The 16,989-nt window shown below is 34.5% G+C and overlaps 1 protein-coding gene across 1 annotated transcript in view; it reads right to left on the reverse strand.

Annotated features, from left to right (window-relative positions):
- Positions 1 to 353: 353 nt before the first annotated feature.
- Positions 354 to 16,989, reverse strand: part of LOC126776616 (uncharacterized) — a 136,865-nt gene continuing 120,229 nt past the window's right edge. The window contains exon 2 of the mRNA XM_050499266.1: positions 354 to 458. Coding sequence (XP_050355223.1) covers positions 354 to 458 — 105 coding nt within the window. The remainder of the gene's footprint in view (positions 459 to 16,989) is intronic.

Here is a 16,989-nt window from a genome sequence, read left to right on the forward strand (position 1 = left end):
TTTAGTTTTTAGCAATTTGTTCTTATGATCTATTACAGCCTCCCACTTATCTAATAGGTCTGTACCAATAAGCCCATCGAAATAATCATGGAACTTATAAATGTAAAATGTCATATTATCCGAATCATTAAATTCTTTAAAGCTAGGTAACGTAATTGAATAGTAATTTCTAGAGGTGGCGTGAATATTCTTAACTTCAAAAGGATCGTAATTTACTTGTAAGTTACTATAGTATCTTTCCACTACCTCGGGACACAGAAATGATTGATTTGCTCCTGTATCTATTAATAGTTTCATAGGAGGTGATGCGATTTGAATGTACGGAAGCTGACGTTGGGTTTGAAGATTAATTTCTATCTTAAGGTGTCGGACTTCCGGTCCTTCGAAAAATCCTGCTCGTTTGTTTTAACACTATCGGCTTCCACTTGGGGTGTTTCTGTATAATTTTCTAAAGGTTCCTGTACGGAATATTCATACGGTTGCTGGTATTCTACGTACTCGCTAATATCGTAATAAGGATCGTAATAATCAGCATATTCATCGTATATAGAATTGTCAATGAAACTATTGTAATTTACTTCTTTAGATTTAAAGTAGTTCGTAGGGGGTGGGTTCCCGGATTTTGCCCAGTTATGTCCTGTAATTGCTGGTTGTGTAGGCGGCGATGGTCTTGTAACATAATGGCTTACTCCACTCATAGGACGTGGTTGGTTAACAGCTTGGTGGTTAAGACGTGAACCTATTTGAAAGTTATTTTGTTGAGGGTTATAATTTGGCGGTGACGATCTAAAAATTTGTTGCGTACGTGTTGGACCGAATTGGCGGGGTTGATACAGATTCTGTCTCCATTGCGGTGTAGATGGTGGAACGAAATGAGGGCGTGAAGGGCCAGGTATATTAAAGTTAAAAGGTTTAGGCGCGGGCATTGAAAACTGTTGGTTAGGCATTTTATAGGCACTTACAAAATGATTTGGTACGGACATAGAATTTATAGATTTTTTGTCAGGTAATCTTTGGTTCCGATTTTGTAGGTACATAGTATTCATCTCCTCATGTACGAATTCTAATGCCTTTTCGATGGTCTCAGGGCGCATGCAACGTATGCGTGATCCTAAGGGATCGTTCAAACCTCGCAAATACGCTTGAAGCGTTAATTTACGATAAAGATCTCGTTTAGCATTAATGGTGGTCTCAAGGGTATCATGCAGGTCATAGGTCATTATAGTACTGTATAGATTCTGGCAACGCTCATAATACTCCTGCGCGGTGCTAGAACCTTGCGATAAAATAGCTAAATCGTTATATAGAGCGGTCTCATCTCGTTGGTCCGCGAAGTTGTTCACTAAAGCAGTTCGAATGCCTTGCCAGTCGGATGGAATCCCATTAGAATTAATTAAGCGAGCAGCAGAGCCTGTTACTTTGTTAAGAATTCCGTTGAGAAGAGCACACCTACTTAATTCACTACTACTATCACTACAAAACTGTCCTACCAATTGGTCACATAATTTTAAAAATCTAGTAAGTACATTTGGGTTTCCGTCGAACTCGGGTACCAACCTTAAGGCTTTATAAATGGTGTCAAACTCAGACATTTCCGTTTGTTCTTCTATACTACTTAAACTATAAGTCGAGATGGCCCAGTGGTACGAACGCGTGAATCTTAACCGATGAACGTGGGTTCGAACCCGGGCAAGCACCTCTGAATTTTCATGTGCTTAATTTCTGTTTATAATTCATCTCGTGCTTTTCGGTGAAGGAAAACATCGTGAGGAAACCTGCATGTGTCTAATTTCATCGAAATTCTGCCACATGTGTATTCTACCAACCCGCATTGGAGCAGCGTGGTGGAATAAGCTCCAAACCTTCTCCTCAAATAGGGAGAGGAGGCCTTAGCCCAGCATTGGGCATTTACAGGCTGTTACTTTACTACTTAAACTAATATCTCTTCTATTATCTACGAAAGTTTGCCTACTACTAATAACTATCCTAGGTTCCTTCGATTTTCTTAAATGAAAAATCTTGGCAAATTTTATTAACAGGTTAGTTAGGCTAGGATTGAGCAACCACTAAAAAGAATCTAGTGTACTCACATGAACATGTTTCGGTCTCTCTGCGTTACCGATGTCTGGATACCTCTGGTGCAGCACTACTCGTAGATTCGGATGCTCTGGATGCAGCAGCTAGACAAGCTACGGCGGGGCTTCACACGATTACGGAAATCTTCTACGCGAAACGTTCCGCGAGCATCCTACCGACTGCGCCAATTACGTAGGGCTGCCGTTGAGGATGCAGAATGAAACCGAACGAATTTAACTTATACGTTTATTTAAGTAATTAAATTTAACAATTAATTATTTCTAATTTCTAATACGTGACAGTCTGTTCGATATCAGAACAAAAAGTGAAGATCTGTAGTCTGAATTACATATTTATAACGAAATCGGTGAATCACTGAATGGTCCCCACGATATGGTCTTGGTAGCACTCGATGTTCGGGAGGTCTTGCGAAACAAAGCAGCGACGCTGGCAACAGGTGGTAGCTTCAAGGAATGCATGGTGTGATTATTTCTCACGGTGTGGTATTTCTTGGTAGCGCTCGATGTTCGGGGAGGTCTTGCGATTATTTCTTAATATACGAGTAAATATTTATATTATATGTTTAATTTCGATCATAATTGAACTGGCTTCTCTTAGTACTTGTATAATTTTTTATTCGGAAATCGAAAAACTTCTTGAATGAAAAAAATATATCTGTGCATTAAAACTATTCTTACAAATTTTATTTATTTCAGGGTCATTATATATTTGAAAACATTTATTTTCCGTCAATGAAATTGCCGGAGGTATTCCCCTTCTCTGCAGGAAGACTTTATGTCAACATATCTCGTAAAGGTCGTTTGATGGTCAGTGGACTGTTTGACTTTGAGTTTAAATAAAAATACTTCTATACAAAAACAAATATGAAAAATTCGCCTTAATGTATTCTTCAAATAAAATTGGAAGTATACCAAACCCAATGCAAAAGAATCATCAATCGATGCACAAACAAGAAGTTATACCCAAATCGTACGATTTTCTTATCCATATGTCGTCGAAAATTCTGAAAATTTTATTTTATATTATAGTATTATTTGTCTTATTGACAGCCAAATGACAAATATCGGTCAAGAGGATTTTACAACTTGAACTGTTTATTTCCATCTGTAGAAGGAATAAACATATGAATTTTTCAGTCAATATTATTAATTCAACTTAGTTTTTATTCTATTTATTGATAGAGCAACGTCGAAATGAGTAGCATGCGTTACGTTTATTATGACAGATTTTATAACATAGAAAAATAACCTATAAAAATAGGATAATAATTGGCTACTATACTAATTACGTGTATACTTAACTTACTAATAATAATTACCATCGTTAGTACATAGAGTGATGTCTTCCTAACCGATTTCTTCTACGGCTACGTGTTTAAACAGAGATTATCACAAATACATATGTATAACACAGTAAAATGGTGTACTCTGGTGTAATGTCACCAATATCAAAACAGTCTTTAGGGGTGAAACTTTTCGTGCAAATAAGACTTGGTCCAAGTATTTTCAATAAATAAGTTTATGTTCATATATTTATACTCAGTCTTTTATGCGTATTCGTGAACAACTAGCATTATTTGTTTTTACAAAACCTGTGACATACATACAATTAATTATGGAACAAGTATTATAAAAGAATATTAGTTTTATTAATGCCTCGAAAATCACTTAAACTATCAAATCTACACAGACTTTTTTTTTCAGTTTTTATCAGTTTGATGTGTGGTACATCAAACACAAATACAATAAGTAATTTTGAGAAATTTTACATATATCACTTTAACATATTACATTAAATGTTACCAAAATATTACAATATATTACACTAGATTGTCCTCCCTATTGTCCCTGTTATTGTGATATTCTGAAATTATATTAAGTAACAATTAACATATTTATAAGTTAGTTCGATGCTAGTTTTAATATATTTACATTAATTGTGTCAGCTGTAATGTGACACTTAAATATTTGAATCATTACTATATATTCTATTATGATTTTTATTTTAACGTTACAAAACTAACGACACGTCAGAGTGTTGTAAAACAAATAATATTAAAGTTAGTTTGCTCTCATGTTAGTAATCAAACAATCCAATGGCTGTAGTATATTTTTTAAAGAATAGGAAGGCGGACGAGCATATGGGCCACCTGATGGTAAGGGGTCACCAACGCTCTTAGACATTGGCATTGTAAGAAATGTCAACCATGGCTTATAGCCAATGCGCCACCAACCTTGGGAACTAAGATTTTATGTCCCTTGTGCCTGTAATTACACTGGCTCACTCACCCTTCAAACCGGAACACAGCAATATCAAGTATTGCTGTTTTGCGGTAGAATATCTGATGAGTGGGTGGTACCTACCCAGACGAGCTTGCACAAAGCCCTACCACCAGTAAAAGTATATAATAGGCCATCAAATGATGTAAAAACCTATTTGTATAATTTGTATCATATCATATAATTATATCTATTATACTTAAATTATACTTTTGCAACGATGTCTATCTGAATGACTTGTTTTAAATTATTTATTAAAAAACTGTTTAATTCAAAACATTATTTATAATACTGTCTTATCTGTTTCTTTGTTGTTGTTAATCATCACATAAACTTGACAAATCACGACACATCACATCTAGATATACATTAGTCCTGACTTTGTCCTGACCTCGAAACTTGACTAAATGAATTGGCAACATTGCCCCAAAAATAGAATATCTGCCATAAAAATTTTCAATGTACCCAAAACTCTAGTTATTTTCTATATTTCTATTTATTTTATAAAACACATTTCATTTTATAGCTATATTACCCTGCATGCTTACCAGCGGCTTTCGTAGAAATGGCCTCTGTTGAAGTGGATAATATAAAACGTAATCTATTAGGGAAACTTCACTATTGTTCCAGTAAGTTTTTCTTTTTAACTCTTTTATGCTTCCGTTATTTAGTAGCTTGTTACATCATCAGTAGTCTTGTAACGATAAATTTTTGACTCTTATATTTTTGAAACTTCGTCCAATCAAGTTAACCGTCTGGCGTCTTTTTCACCTCAACATATCCTTTTGTATATACCTACTTGGTATCTGCACTAGTTATGTTATTGCTATTATTCAATTTACTGAATTGTAAAAATAAAATTAATTATGCGCTTAAGCTCTACACGCCATCGTTTCTAATTAAAAATTAAAATAATATGGATAGTTAAGAATAAAAATTTCAAACAGATTGGACTATATTTTTTCATTTTTTTTCTAATGTTTTCACCCCATTTCTCCTGTTTGGGGTTGAATTTATAAAATTCGTATCCATTTATTTTTTAAGCTTGAATATCATTGTTTTTACATCGAAAATGTCTCAATACAAATTTTCAACTGTCTTAGGGGGTAAATTTTCAAAAACGCTGAAATACATTTATTAATTTCTAACCAGGAGCTTATATATGAAATTTCATGCCACTAACTTTCAAAATGACGGTTTTCATACAATCGTTCATCCCTTATCTTATTTAAAACAGGCAATTATTTTGAAATCACAGAAAGACACTTCAATTTTATTTATATGTATAGATGATATAATTTAGATTTAAATAATAATAATAGTTGTTCGCAAACAAATGTATCAAGATAAGAGATTTTATTTAGATAAGTTATGCGTATGCGAAAATTATATTTATAAATATTCAATATAATACAATAAAAACATTTGAAAATAAATCACAGTTTAAAACGGTTGTCCCTTTCCCATCAAAAGTAAAATGATAGGTAAAATAAAAGCAATCATAATTTATTCGATTGTGTTAATTTGCACATTGAAAAGTAACTTCTATGACTGCAAGGAAAAGGTTTGCTATTTACACATTATACATTATTTAATATAAATTAGTTTACTTTGAAATACCAATGACTATCAACTAGCGATTTTTAGCAGAATACATTTAGTATTAAAATAAGAATTAGTCAATTACGCACAATATTATTGAATATAGATGATTGCAAACATTTGTGCTTCAAATGGGAGTTTTAAGCTTACATTTATTTATTAACATGTATTTATATTATTTATTTAACATGTATTTATATTAATTTAAATTTTAAGCCGCAAACAATATATTATTGAAAATAATAATTATTTTGTACAACATAGTCATTTGATTATGATAATTATCATTTCTTTTACAGAAATTCCTTATGGACCTTCAACGTCCTAAGATCATAATTCACGACCATTCATATTTGCAAAATATATCGTGTACGTCGAAAAGATATAATCGCACAAACCGTATCCATTATGTGACTATAAATGCAGCAACTTTACTTCCCACTGACAATACTTACAATGTAAGTGCCTATTATGAATTTACTTTATAATAAAATAATAACTCAAATAACTCTTGAAACATAATAAATAATAATAACACAATTTTATTTGATGGAAGCCATTATGGATTAATTATAATGATAATGCATAAATGTTCGTGTGCACACATATATTCGTGTTTTTTCCTGCGCTCAAATACACCGAAAAATAAATTATTTAATAATATCCGATGTCCAGAAGAAAATTAACAATGATAAAATTTTTTCTTTCAGGTTAATTTCTACTTTTACCAACTACTATCAAATGTGTACAAGCGAAGTTTTGTTGAATTTGGTTACAAAACTTGTGATATGATGTTAACGGATAACATTGTGGGCCCTATGATGAGGGATGCATATTACCGTAGTCCTGTGTCACAACGTCCCATGAAAACTTTGGCTTGTCCGATTATACCTGTAAGTGTGTTTCATCACCAAAGAGCTAAATTTTTAGTTTGCACCGCATTCGATAGTGCCTTATCTAGACGATAATAATTTTGTATCACATTTGCGTGTATCATCACCGTTGTCAGAGGAGTGAATTTGTAAATGATGATCGATTTCGGCTACGACGGCAAGTCCTAAGAGAGATTAGCCAACTGCGCAGGTCAAATTGTAGTGTGTGTGCGCAAACACAGTTGCACTCTCTATTCCCTCAATCTCATAATCCGATGGGACGGCAAACCAACACGAACGGAAAAAGTTCAGGCTCAGGACTTTCTGAGGCACGGGAGCGTACACACTTCTGACTTCCGATCTGCTGCTGAGAATCTTCGACAGTTAAAATCAATAACTTTTTATGGTGGTTTCCCGGTGCTGCAATTTTAAATATTTTTACATATTTTTTTTTTTTATAGAATAGGAAGGCTGACGAGCATATGGGCCACCTGATGGTAAGTGGTCACCAAACGCCCTTAGACATTGGCATTGTAAGAAATGTCAACCATCGCTTACATAGCCAATGCGCCACCAACCTTGGGAACTAAGATTTCATATCCCTTGTGCCTGTAATTACTCTGGCTCACTCATCCTTCAAACCGGAACACAACAATAACAAGTACTGCTGTTTTGCGGTAGAATATCTGATGAGTGGGTGGTACCTACCTAGACGAGCTTGCACAAAGCTCTACCACCAGTAAATATATAACTATATATACGTGTTCATATAAAACAAAGATTAAATATAAATTAAACACATGGGAATTCAATTCAATTTTACAAGTAAATTTGTTGACTGTTTGTGACATAAAATTCAACATAATAATCGGGCTTCTCTCAGTACTTTCACAAGTTTTTGTACGGTATTCGAAAAACTTACTTTAATGAAAATGATTTATTTCAGGGTTATTATAGGTTTATAGACATGAATATACCGTTAGTGAAATTACCGGAGGCTTTCCCATTCTCTGAAGGAAGACTTTATGTCAACATAACTCGTAAAGGTCGTTTGGTCGTCAGTGGCCATTTTGACTTTGGGTTGAAATATAATTAATAGTTCTATTATATAGTAACATGAAAAATTTCCCTTAATGTATTTTTCAAATAAGATTGAAGACATACTATACCCAATGCAAAAGAATCATCAATCGATTCATAAACCAGACGTTATACCTTATGTGATAAATAATAAGTCTGTATATAACAGTCGGATTAGGATCCCTTATCTTTTTTTGCAAGCAGCTAAATTTTGTTATATAATTATATGTTTGTCATGATCTCAATTTATAATCCTCGCTTTCAATAAAGTATATATAAATATATTTGTGTTTTTAATTGGCCAAGATACGTATTGAAACTTAACCTAAGACAGGCGCTTACTAAACTAACGATACCTCTTTCGTCACAAACTGTATATTATTATAATAGATGTATATAATGACTTGTCCTGACTGACTCATCAACGCAGAGCCTAAACCAAAGATGTTAAAGATTTTTAATGTTGACAGTTTGACCTTGATAGCGAACAAGTACCGTGAGGGAAAGTTGAAAGGAACTTTGAAGAGAGCTTATTTTCTTACTTTTTGCATGATTATACCAGTCCGGACTTCTAAACGAAAGGTCCTATACGAATAATTTAAAGAGGAAAATACATGAACATAATCAATCTATATTATGAATTTATCTAATTGCATCAGGATTAGTATCATAATATAATAGTATCCTGGGACATTTTTCACACAAGGCCATTTGATCCCAAATTAAGCTTGTACAAAGCTTGCGCTATGGAAACCAGACAACTGATATACTACATACACTACTTTTCTTTTGTAAATACATACTTATATAGATAATTACACCCAGACTCAGGACAAACAGACATGTTCATGCACACAAATGTCTGTCCTGGGTAGGAATCGAACCCGCAACCTTCGGCGTGAAAGGCAAGTATCTACCAACCACGCCAACCGACTTGCCAAATCATGATACGAATGTGATCATCTTTCGATTCTATCTGTGTTTTATTGACTAATTTATTACTAATTTGAACAAAAAGCAGCTATTGTGGCTTAATTATAATAAATAGATTTATAGCCTCGCGGACTTTTTTGTAGGTGATGACTATAAACATATAATACTTTATTTAAGGTATTACCAATAGATTTCGCAGCGCACGCCAAATAGTGACTTTTATGGTAAAACATCAACATTCGTAAAGATCTCTAATATTTTTGAAAATAAAATATAGTATGATACTTGCTGATAATGTTGCTTTCTGTAGGTGAAAGAAATTTTGAAAACGGTTTCTTAGTTTTTGAGTTAATCAATTTTAAACAAACATAGAAAAAAACTAATATCATCAATATTTATCAGCTAAGTATAGATGTAAATATAGATAAAAATCTTCATTTTTTTGGTAATAATATAGGTACAAAATATTTTAACTAAGGTATTAAATAAGGTGCTGGATGCTACTAGAATTTTTAAGCTGATCTATCACTTTGTACAGTCATTTTGGTGCACGCTTCGAAAGGTCCAAAAAAATAATTTGTTCGAGTTTGCTCCAAAAAATAATTGGCTAATTTCGACCACCTACAATACGAGTTAATATAATTGTGAAATTGAACTGTACCGGTTGTTATTAGAGCAATTATGAATAAACTGCCGGAACAATTTATGTTTACATACATAATCGAAACGTGACGTCATCGTAAATTGAACATCATGATTGATGATTTTGATCCAAAATACGAAATAAATTAATAGCAATTGAAAAAATAATAACATTAAGCTGCAATTTCTTGTGTTAATAAATATCGAAGAGCTACCTATCTACCTGAAATAAAAGTAACTCATCACGTTTCTAACACTATTTTAACTGTTCTGATAATATAAGTATTTCTCTTCCTCATTATTTAAGCAAATTAGAATGAATTGATTCGTCGGGAGATCTTTCAAATATCCAATTTATGTTTTTATTAATGAAATGTCAATAATTCCACTGATGATTAAAAACGTCTTAAAAGAGTTATTAATAATTGAATAATTTAAATTCAAAACATGCAAATTCATATAACTTTGTTTTCTTTCAATTTCAACAGTTATTATGGATTTCGACCGCTGAGCCAAAAATAGTTAGAATACAAACAAAATATTAATAAACTTCATTGTAAGAGATTGTAAGTAAAGAAACCGCCGTCATAATAATCATTTTTAAGTTAGTTATTCTTTGCGAATAAATATTTTTAAATTAATCCAAAGTCAATATGACCGCCGGCGATCAAACGTGCTTTACGAGTAAAATTTATATAAATTCTTCCTTCTGAGAATGGGAATGTCTGCAGCACTTCTCTTAAGGGTAAAATCATGTTTTCAAAGCAATAATTATCCTGAAATAAATAATGGCAGTTACAAGTAAGAAGCGATGAAGTTTTAGAAAGACATTTCAATATGTGGAGATAAAAATATTTACGTTCTTAAGACTAATAAAAATGACGTGAAGAGGATTTCTTTTAAATCATGATGTTCTAACCAAATACGACATCAGTAATTATTATATAACAGCTTTCGACGTATTCGTATTTTTTGTGTACATGTGTATATTTCCAAGTACGAATGCACCAACTACGATTCAATATAACATTGATTTGAACCTTTATATCTGTGTTTGCTGTATAATCCTCCTGCTATATAATCCTATATTATATCTAATAAAGTAATCCGCATCGCCGGTTTCAGACGATAAATCATTTATATTAATGTTAATTCGGTCTGATATTGTATCCTTTTTTCTACTCTGAAATTACTGTTTCTTTTTAATGATATTTAAAGCAAACAACATTTATGGAAAACGAACTATCAAAGCTAATAAACGAACTAACATAAGATTTTAAAACAAAATTGAGAAAACATAATATTAAGTATAGACTAAAATATTTGCTAAGTGGTTCAATATCATAACGAATAGTACTTTTGTAATAATGTCTGTATGTCGTAAGTATGTCTGTACGCTCATAATATGTATTACGAGTTTTGCTTTATTTAGTGAACGCTAACCTGTATATTTTGTTATTCTTTTTGTTAAGTTTGATGTGTGTGTTTTAATTATATATGTTAGTTTGTCTAGACTGTATGTTTGTTAGATTAAGCAGCACCCAAACAAGCTGACAAGACTTATGGATGTCAAGAAAAAAAAATAAACATTAATATTTGTTGATATTTAAGAAATAAATAACTATTTTTTTTATTTTATATAGCCAAACATTTTTCCATTCATCTACAGTAATGGCATTAAAAAATCCTCAGCCTTATCTTTATTGCATTCATAAACATTGTGACCTTTCCGTGACGTTTTTTATGTAATAATAGGGAAAACGGGCAGGAGGCTCACCTGATGGAATGTAACTACCATCGTCCTGAAGTGTACCTGAAAGCCCTCCGGTGTTGCAGGTACATTAACGTTAGTTTTCACTTTGTACCATATATTTTATTATGAATTAGGAAGAAAAGAATAATAATTATATATAGAAAAATAATTATATTAGTTAGTTATTAGTCATAAACACTAAAAAAATACTTAATAAAATTATTTGCTTTTGTATAAAACTGGATGAGGTGCAAACTAAGAATTTAGTTCTCTTATTATAACGTAGACTTACTGGTATAAGTGGACAAGCCAAGGTTTTCATGGGACGTTGTGACACAGGATAAAACTTCGCTTGCATAAGTTTGATAGAAGTTGATAAAAGTAAAAATTTATCTGAAAGAAATATATTATTATTTTTAATATTGTCAATATAGTGGATATCATAATAAATAATTTATGTTTCGTTCATATTTGAGCCGAGGAAAAAATCCAACTATGCTACTTATACTACTAATACTACTTATATTAATACCACTACTCCTACTCGTCGGTGAAACAAATTCAGTTCAGTTCAATCATTTTAACAGAAGACATGAAAATTTCAACATAAAAATGTTGCAGAACAAAATGCCGAGAATAAATAAGTATGTATTCGGCGATGACGTATATAGTCGTACAAACGAATTAATTGAAGTAAGTGCATATTAGCTACTTACATTTTAGGTATTGTCAACTTGAACTAAAAATACAAAGCTTATGGTCGCTTAATGGACACGGCTTGAGAGATTATATTTTTGTGACGTACAAGATATATTTGAAACATATGAAGCATCGTAAATCGTGAACTTCGGACGTTTAACGTCTATAAGCAGTTTCTGTGAAACAAATAATACAATCAAATAATTATTCTATACAAATAGATTTCATTATTTAACGTCATTCGCAATAAATAATATGTTTACGAGTTACTTAATGTTTGTTAGCATATGTAAACAAAAAAAAAAATCAAACTGATGTAAATAAATGTGAAATTCAAAAAGCCGATATTAACAGGATCAAAAAGCCGAGATGGCCCAGTGGTAAGAACGCGTGAGTCTTAACCGATGATCGTGGGTTCAAACCCGGGCAAGCACCACTGAATTTTCATGTGCTTAATTTGTGATTATAATTCATCTCGTGCTTTACGGTGAAGGAAAACATCGTGAGGAAACCTGCATGTGTCTAATTTCACTGAAATTCTGCCACATGTGTATTCCACCAACCCGCATTGGAGCAGCGTGGTGGAATAAGCTCCAAACCTTCTCCTCAAAATGAGGAGAGGAGGCCTTTAGCCCAGTAGTGGGACATTCACAGGCTGTTTCGGTAACAGGGTCTGCTTATAAATGTATGCTTAAAATTCCCATTTAATTACTTTGATTCTACGGTGTTAGACCAGTTTATAAGACTGCAGAACCAAGTCCCAGGCTCTCTTTCCATAAAAGGTTATCGAATGTTCATCTGTTAACCCATTGTCAGTAGGTCAGCCCGGATTTCGTCGATCGTGTCGGATTATCGTCCCAACGGATTGTCAGAGTGGCAGTATAAACTAGAAATATGTGCACTTTGTAATCTTGTTATTTTGCTTAATTTAGTAATTCTTATTTTAAAATTAATATTTATTCAGCCGAAATACCCGTGCCATCAAGGCTGCGATTGAGCAAAATCGGGGATCGAAAGTGTTCGCTCGCAAGTTTGGGAGGCCGCGTCTGACAAAACTTAAAACTGAAAATGGTGGGGTCGTTACCTCTAGGCCTGAGATTATCGGAGAAGTAGAGAGGTTCTATGGGCAGTTGTTCTCTTCAAGATCGGATAAACCCGTGGGAATCAGTATTGATGACCAGCGCGCCCCTCTTATGCGCCATTACTCCGAGGAGCTCCCGGTCGTTGACCAAGGAGAGATTAGGGCGGCTCTAGAACAGCTTAAAAACAACAAAGCTCCGGGAGATGACGGAATCACAACAGAGTTGCTTAAGGCAGGCGGGACTCCGGTCCTGAAAGAGCTAGCAAGCCTCTTTAATTCCGTCATCCAACATGGCAAGACCCCGGAAACGTGGAGCGGGAGTGGGGTGGTACTGTTTTTCAAGAAAGGTGATAAAACCCTCTTGAAAAACTACAGACCAATCTCCCTCCTGAGTCACGTGTATAAGCTGTTCTCAAGAGTCGTCACGAACCGTCTCGCCAGACGACTTGACGAGTTCCAGCCCCCAGAGCAAGCCGGCTTTCGATCAGGCTACAGCACCGTGGACCACATCCATACTGTTCGGCAGATTGTGCAGAAGACCGAAGAGTACAATCAGCCGCTGTGTATGGCATTTGTGGACTACGAGAAAGCCTTCGACTCCATCGAAACCTGGGCAGTGCTCGACTCATTGCAGAGATGTCATATCGATTGGAGATATATCGAGGTACTGAGATGTCTGTACAACGCCGCTACAATGACTGTCCACATCCAGGACTGTAAGACGAAGGCGATCCAACTGCGCAGAGGGGTGAGACAGGGGGATGTAATATCCCCGAAACTGTTCACCAACGCGTTGGAAGACGTTTTCAAAACGCTGGATTGGACTAGGTATGGAGTCAATGTAAACGGCGAGTACATCTCACACCTTCGATTTGCCGACGATATCGTCATCATAGCAGAGTCGCTGGAACAACTCACCGAAATGCTGCGTAGCCTAGGCGAGTCTTCCCGGTGTGTCGGTCTCGGCATGAACTTGGACAAGACCAAGGTCATGTTCAATAGGCATGTCGTGCCGGGACCGATATACGTCGAGGGGAAACCTCTCGAAGTTGTTAGTGAATATACCTACCTAGGACAGATAATACAAGTCGGTAGGAACAACTTCGAGAAGGAAGCCGATCGAAGAATTCGCTTGGGATGGGCAGCATTTGGCAACCTTCGTCAAGTCCTCAAGTCGTCTATACCGCAATGTTTGAAGACGAAAGTCTTCAACCAATGCGTCTTACCTGCCATGACATACGGTGCCGAAACGTGGACACTAACTGCGGGACTAGTCCACAAATTCAAAGTCGCTCAGCGTGCTATGGAGCGAGCTATGCTCGGAGTATCTTTGAAGGATAAGATCAGAAATGAGATTATCCGGAAAAGAACCGGAGTCACCGACATAGCTTGCAAAATTAGCAGGCTGAAGTGGCAGTGGGCTGGTCACGTATGTCGTAGGACCGATGGCCGTTGGAGCAGACGAGTCCTAGAGTGGAGACCGCGAATCGGCAAGCGCAGCGTAGGGCGCCCTCCAGCCAGGTGGACCGACGACCTTAAGAAGGTGGCGGGCACCAACTGGATGCGGAAGGCGGAGGACAGGGAGCTTTGGCGCACCTTGGGAGAGGCCTATGTTCAGCAGTGGACAACGATTGGCTGTTGATCAGCCGAAATTCACAGTCATTGGTATTTCAAAGCAAATTAATTTATATTAAATAATGTTTAAATGAGTAATTAGCAAACCTTTTCTTTGCAGTCATAGATTTTATTTTTCAATATGCAAATAAACAAAATCAAATGAATTATTTGATTCAGTTATTGTTACTTTTGATGAGAAAGGGACTACCGTTTTAAACTGTGATTTAATTTCAAATGTTTTTAATGTTGTTACTGAATGAAAGTATACATCATATCTAAATAAAATCTCTGATCTAGATACATTTATGTACGAACGAACTATTGTTATTTTTAGGTAAACGCTATTTAAACCTATCGACAATCTAAATTTGAATACCAATCCATTTAGATAATTTTAGGTTTTACTTATAAAGAGTAAAAAAATACACATTTTTTTATCCTTGATTTTATTAAACAATCTCTGTGGAACTAGCTTTTACCGGCGACTCTTCCATACCGATATGATATACAAGCCTTCAATAAAAAAGGCGTAGCTGTTTTGTGTTGACGATTCGTAAACATAACTTACGGATATGCATAACTTATCTAAATGAAATGTCTTATCTAGATACATTTATGTGCCAACATACTATTATTATTATTATTTAAAACTAAATTATATCATCAAATATATTAAAATCTCGTGTCACGGTGTTTGTGGTCGAACTCCTCCGAAACGGCTCGACCAAATTCTTATGAAATTTGTTATGTATATTTGGGAGGTATGAGAATAGGTCGTAAGGTCGTAAATATTTCATACCGCTAGCTGATAAGGGTGTCCCTAACCAGATTTAACTTTACCTCTTTTAAAGTTAAAATGGCTATGTGGGATTTATTTTGAAATAACACACAGACACTTAAATTTTATTTATATGTGTAGATTTGACAACACAATAGATTTGAGAATGCTTTAATAACATTCAAAGTTTAATAAAATTTAAATAAATTATGGTCGATTTTCGACCACTGGGCGATCACTAGTTAATAATAAATATTTTAATAATGGGCGAGTTGAACAAATTAAACAAAATGTAGCAAAGATAGTACAGATTTAAATATTAAAGTAGTAAAGATTTACAATTAACAATTAATACAATATATTCAACGGTCAATACTAATTTAACAGAAAATAATTCCGAGTTAATTAATACCAATTTAAATAATAATCACACTACAATCCATCATGCGGATACGCTGTTACACAACAGCCACAACTAATAAATGACGATATAGAGAAAATATTTAAATAAACATTAGAGTATTATACTAACTCAAATCCTACTAATCGGTTCTTTATACCAAAACAAAAGTCATCAAGGAAATTAGCGATAATAGTAAATTAATTTAATCAAAAAATTCTACCCGAGTACATAAATAAACTGAATTTAATTTACTGCAAACAATTATCTATTGTGCTGAATGGACGGCAGCAAAAGTAAATGAAGCTAAAATACAAATTCCACATGTAGAACGCGTCTGCCAGCATCAGGAAAGAAATCCAAAGTGGCAAATAAGACTCGAAAGAAAAGTAATATACTTAAGGAGTAAAATTGAAAGACTAACACAATACATGAACAGTAATAAAAATAGAAAATTAACAAAACATGTCAAAGCCATCATTGAACAATATAAAGTTCATTTCACACACGAAAACATTATTACTACTCTATTGCAATTTTTAGACACACTTAAAACAAAATTTACAGTAACCAGTAGTCATCTAGCCCAGATATACAAATGCACTCTTCGTAAAACACAAAATACTAAATTTATAAATAATGAAAAACAATTTTACCGTGATAAAAAGAACATCAGTACTAATCAGGAGTCTACAAACTCAACTAATTCAGAAAATTCTATCGATCCGGAAGTATTACGGAGTTACTGGGCAGACATTTGGGAAAACCCAGTAAGACATAACAATAATAATGACTTGTTGACTTGATGTATTAATAGCGAACAAAGTAGATATGACCGAAATCGTGGCGGTATAACCACACAAATGCTGGAATCCGAAAATGCAAATCCTGATTGCGGGCAGCAGCGCTATTAGTGAAAGATGTCCAGCCACTGCGGTCACCAACCAGCCTGTCAAGCGTGGTGACTAAGGCAAATAGGGGGCTATGAGCGACGACAAAAATTCACGGCCCCCAATTCCCGGTAATAGCACTATTCCTGGCCACGGTACCGGCCATGGTAACGGTGAGTTGGGGGGTGCTAAGAATCTCCGGGCTACGGCAGGGTACCACAAACGGCGACTGTTTCTGGCCACGTATAATGGACGCTCTGTGCGGC

Source organism: Nymphalis io, chromosome 20 (genome assembly GCF_905147045.1).
Source record: "Nymphalis io chromosome 20, ilAglIoxx1.1, whole genome shotgun sequence".
NCBI lineage: Eukaryota > Metazoa > Arthropoda > Insecta > Lepidoptera > Nymphalidae > Nymphalis > Nymphalis io.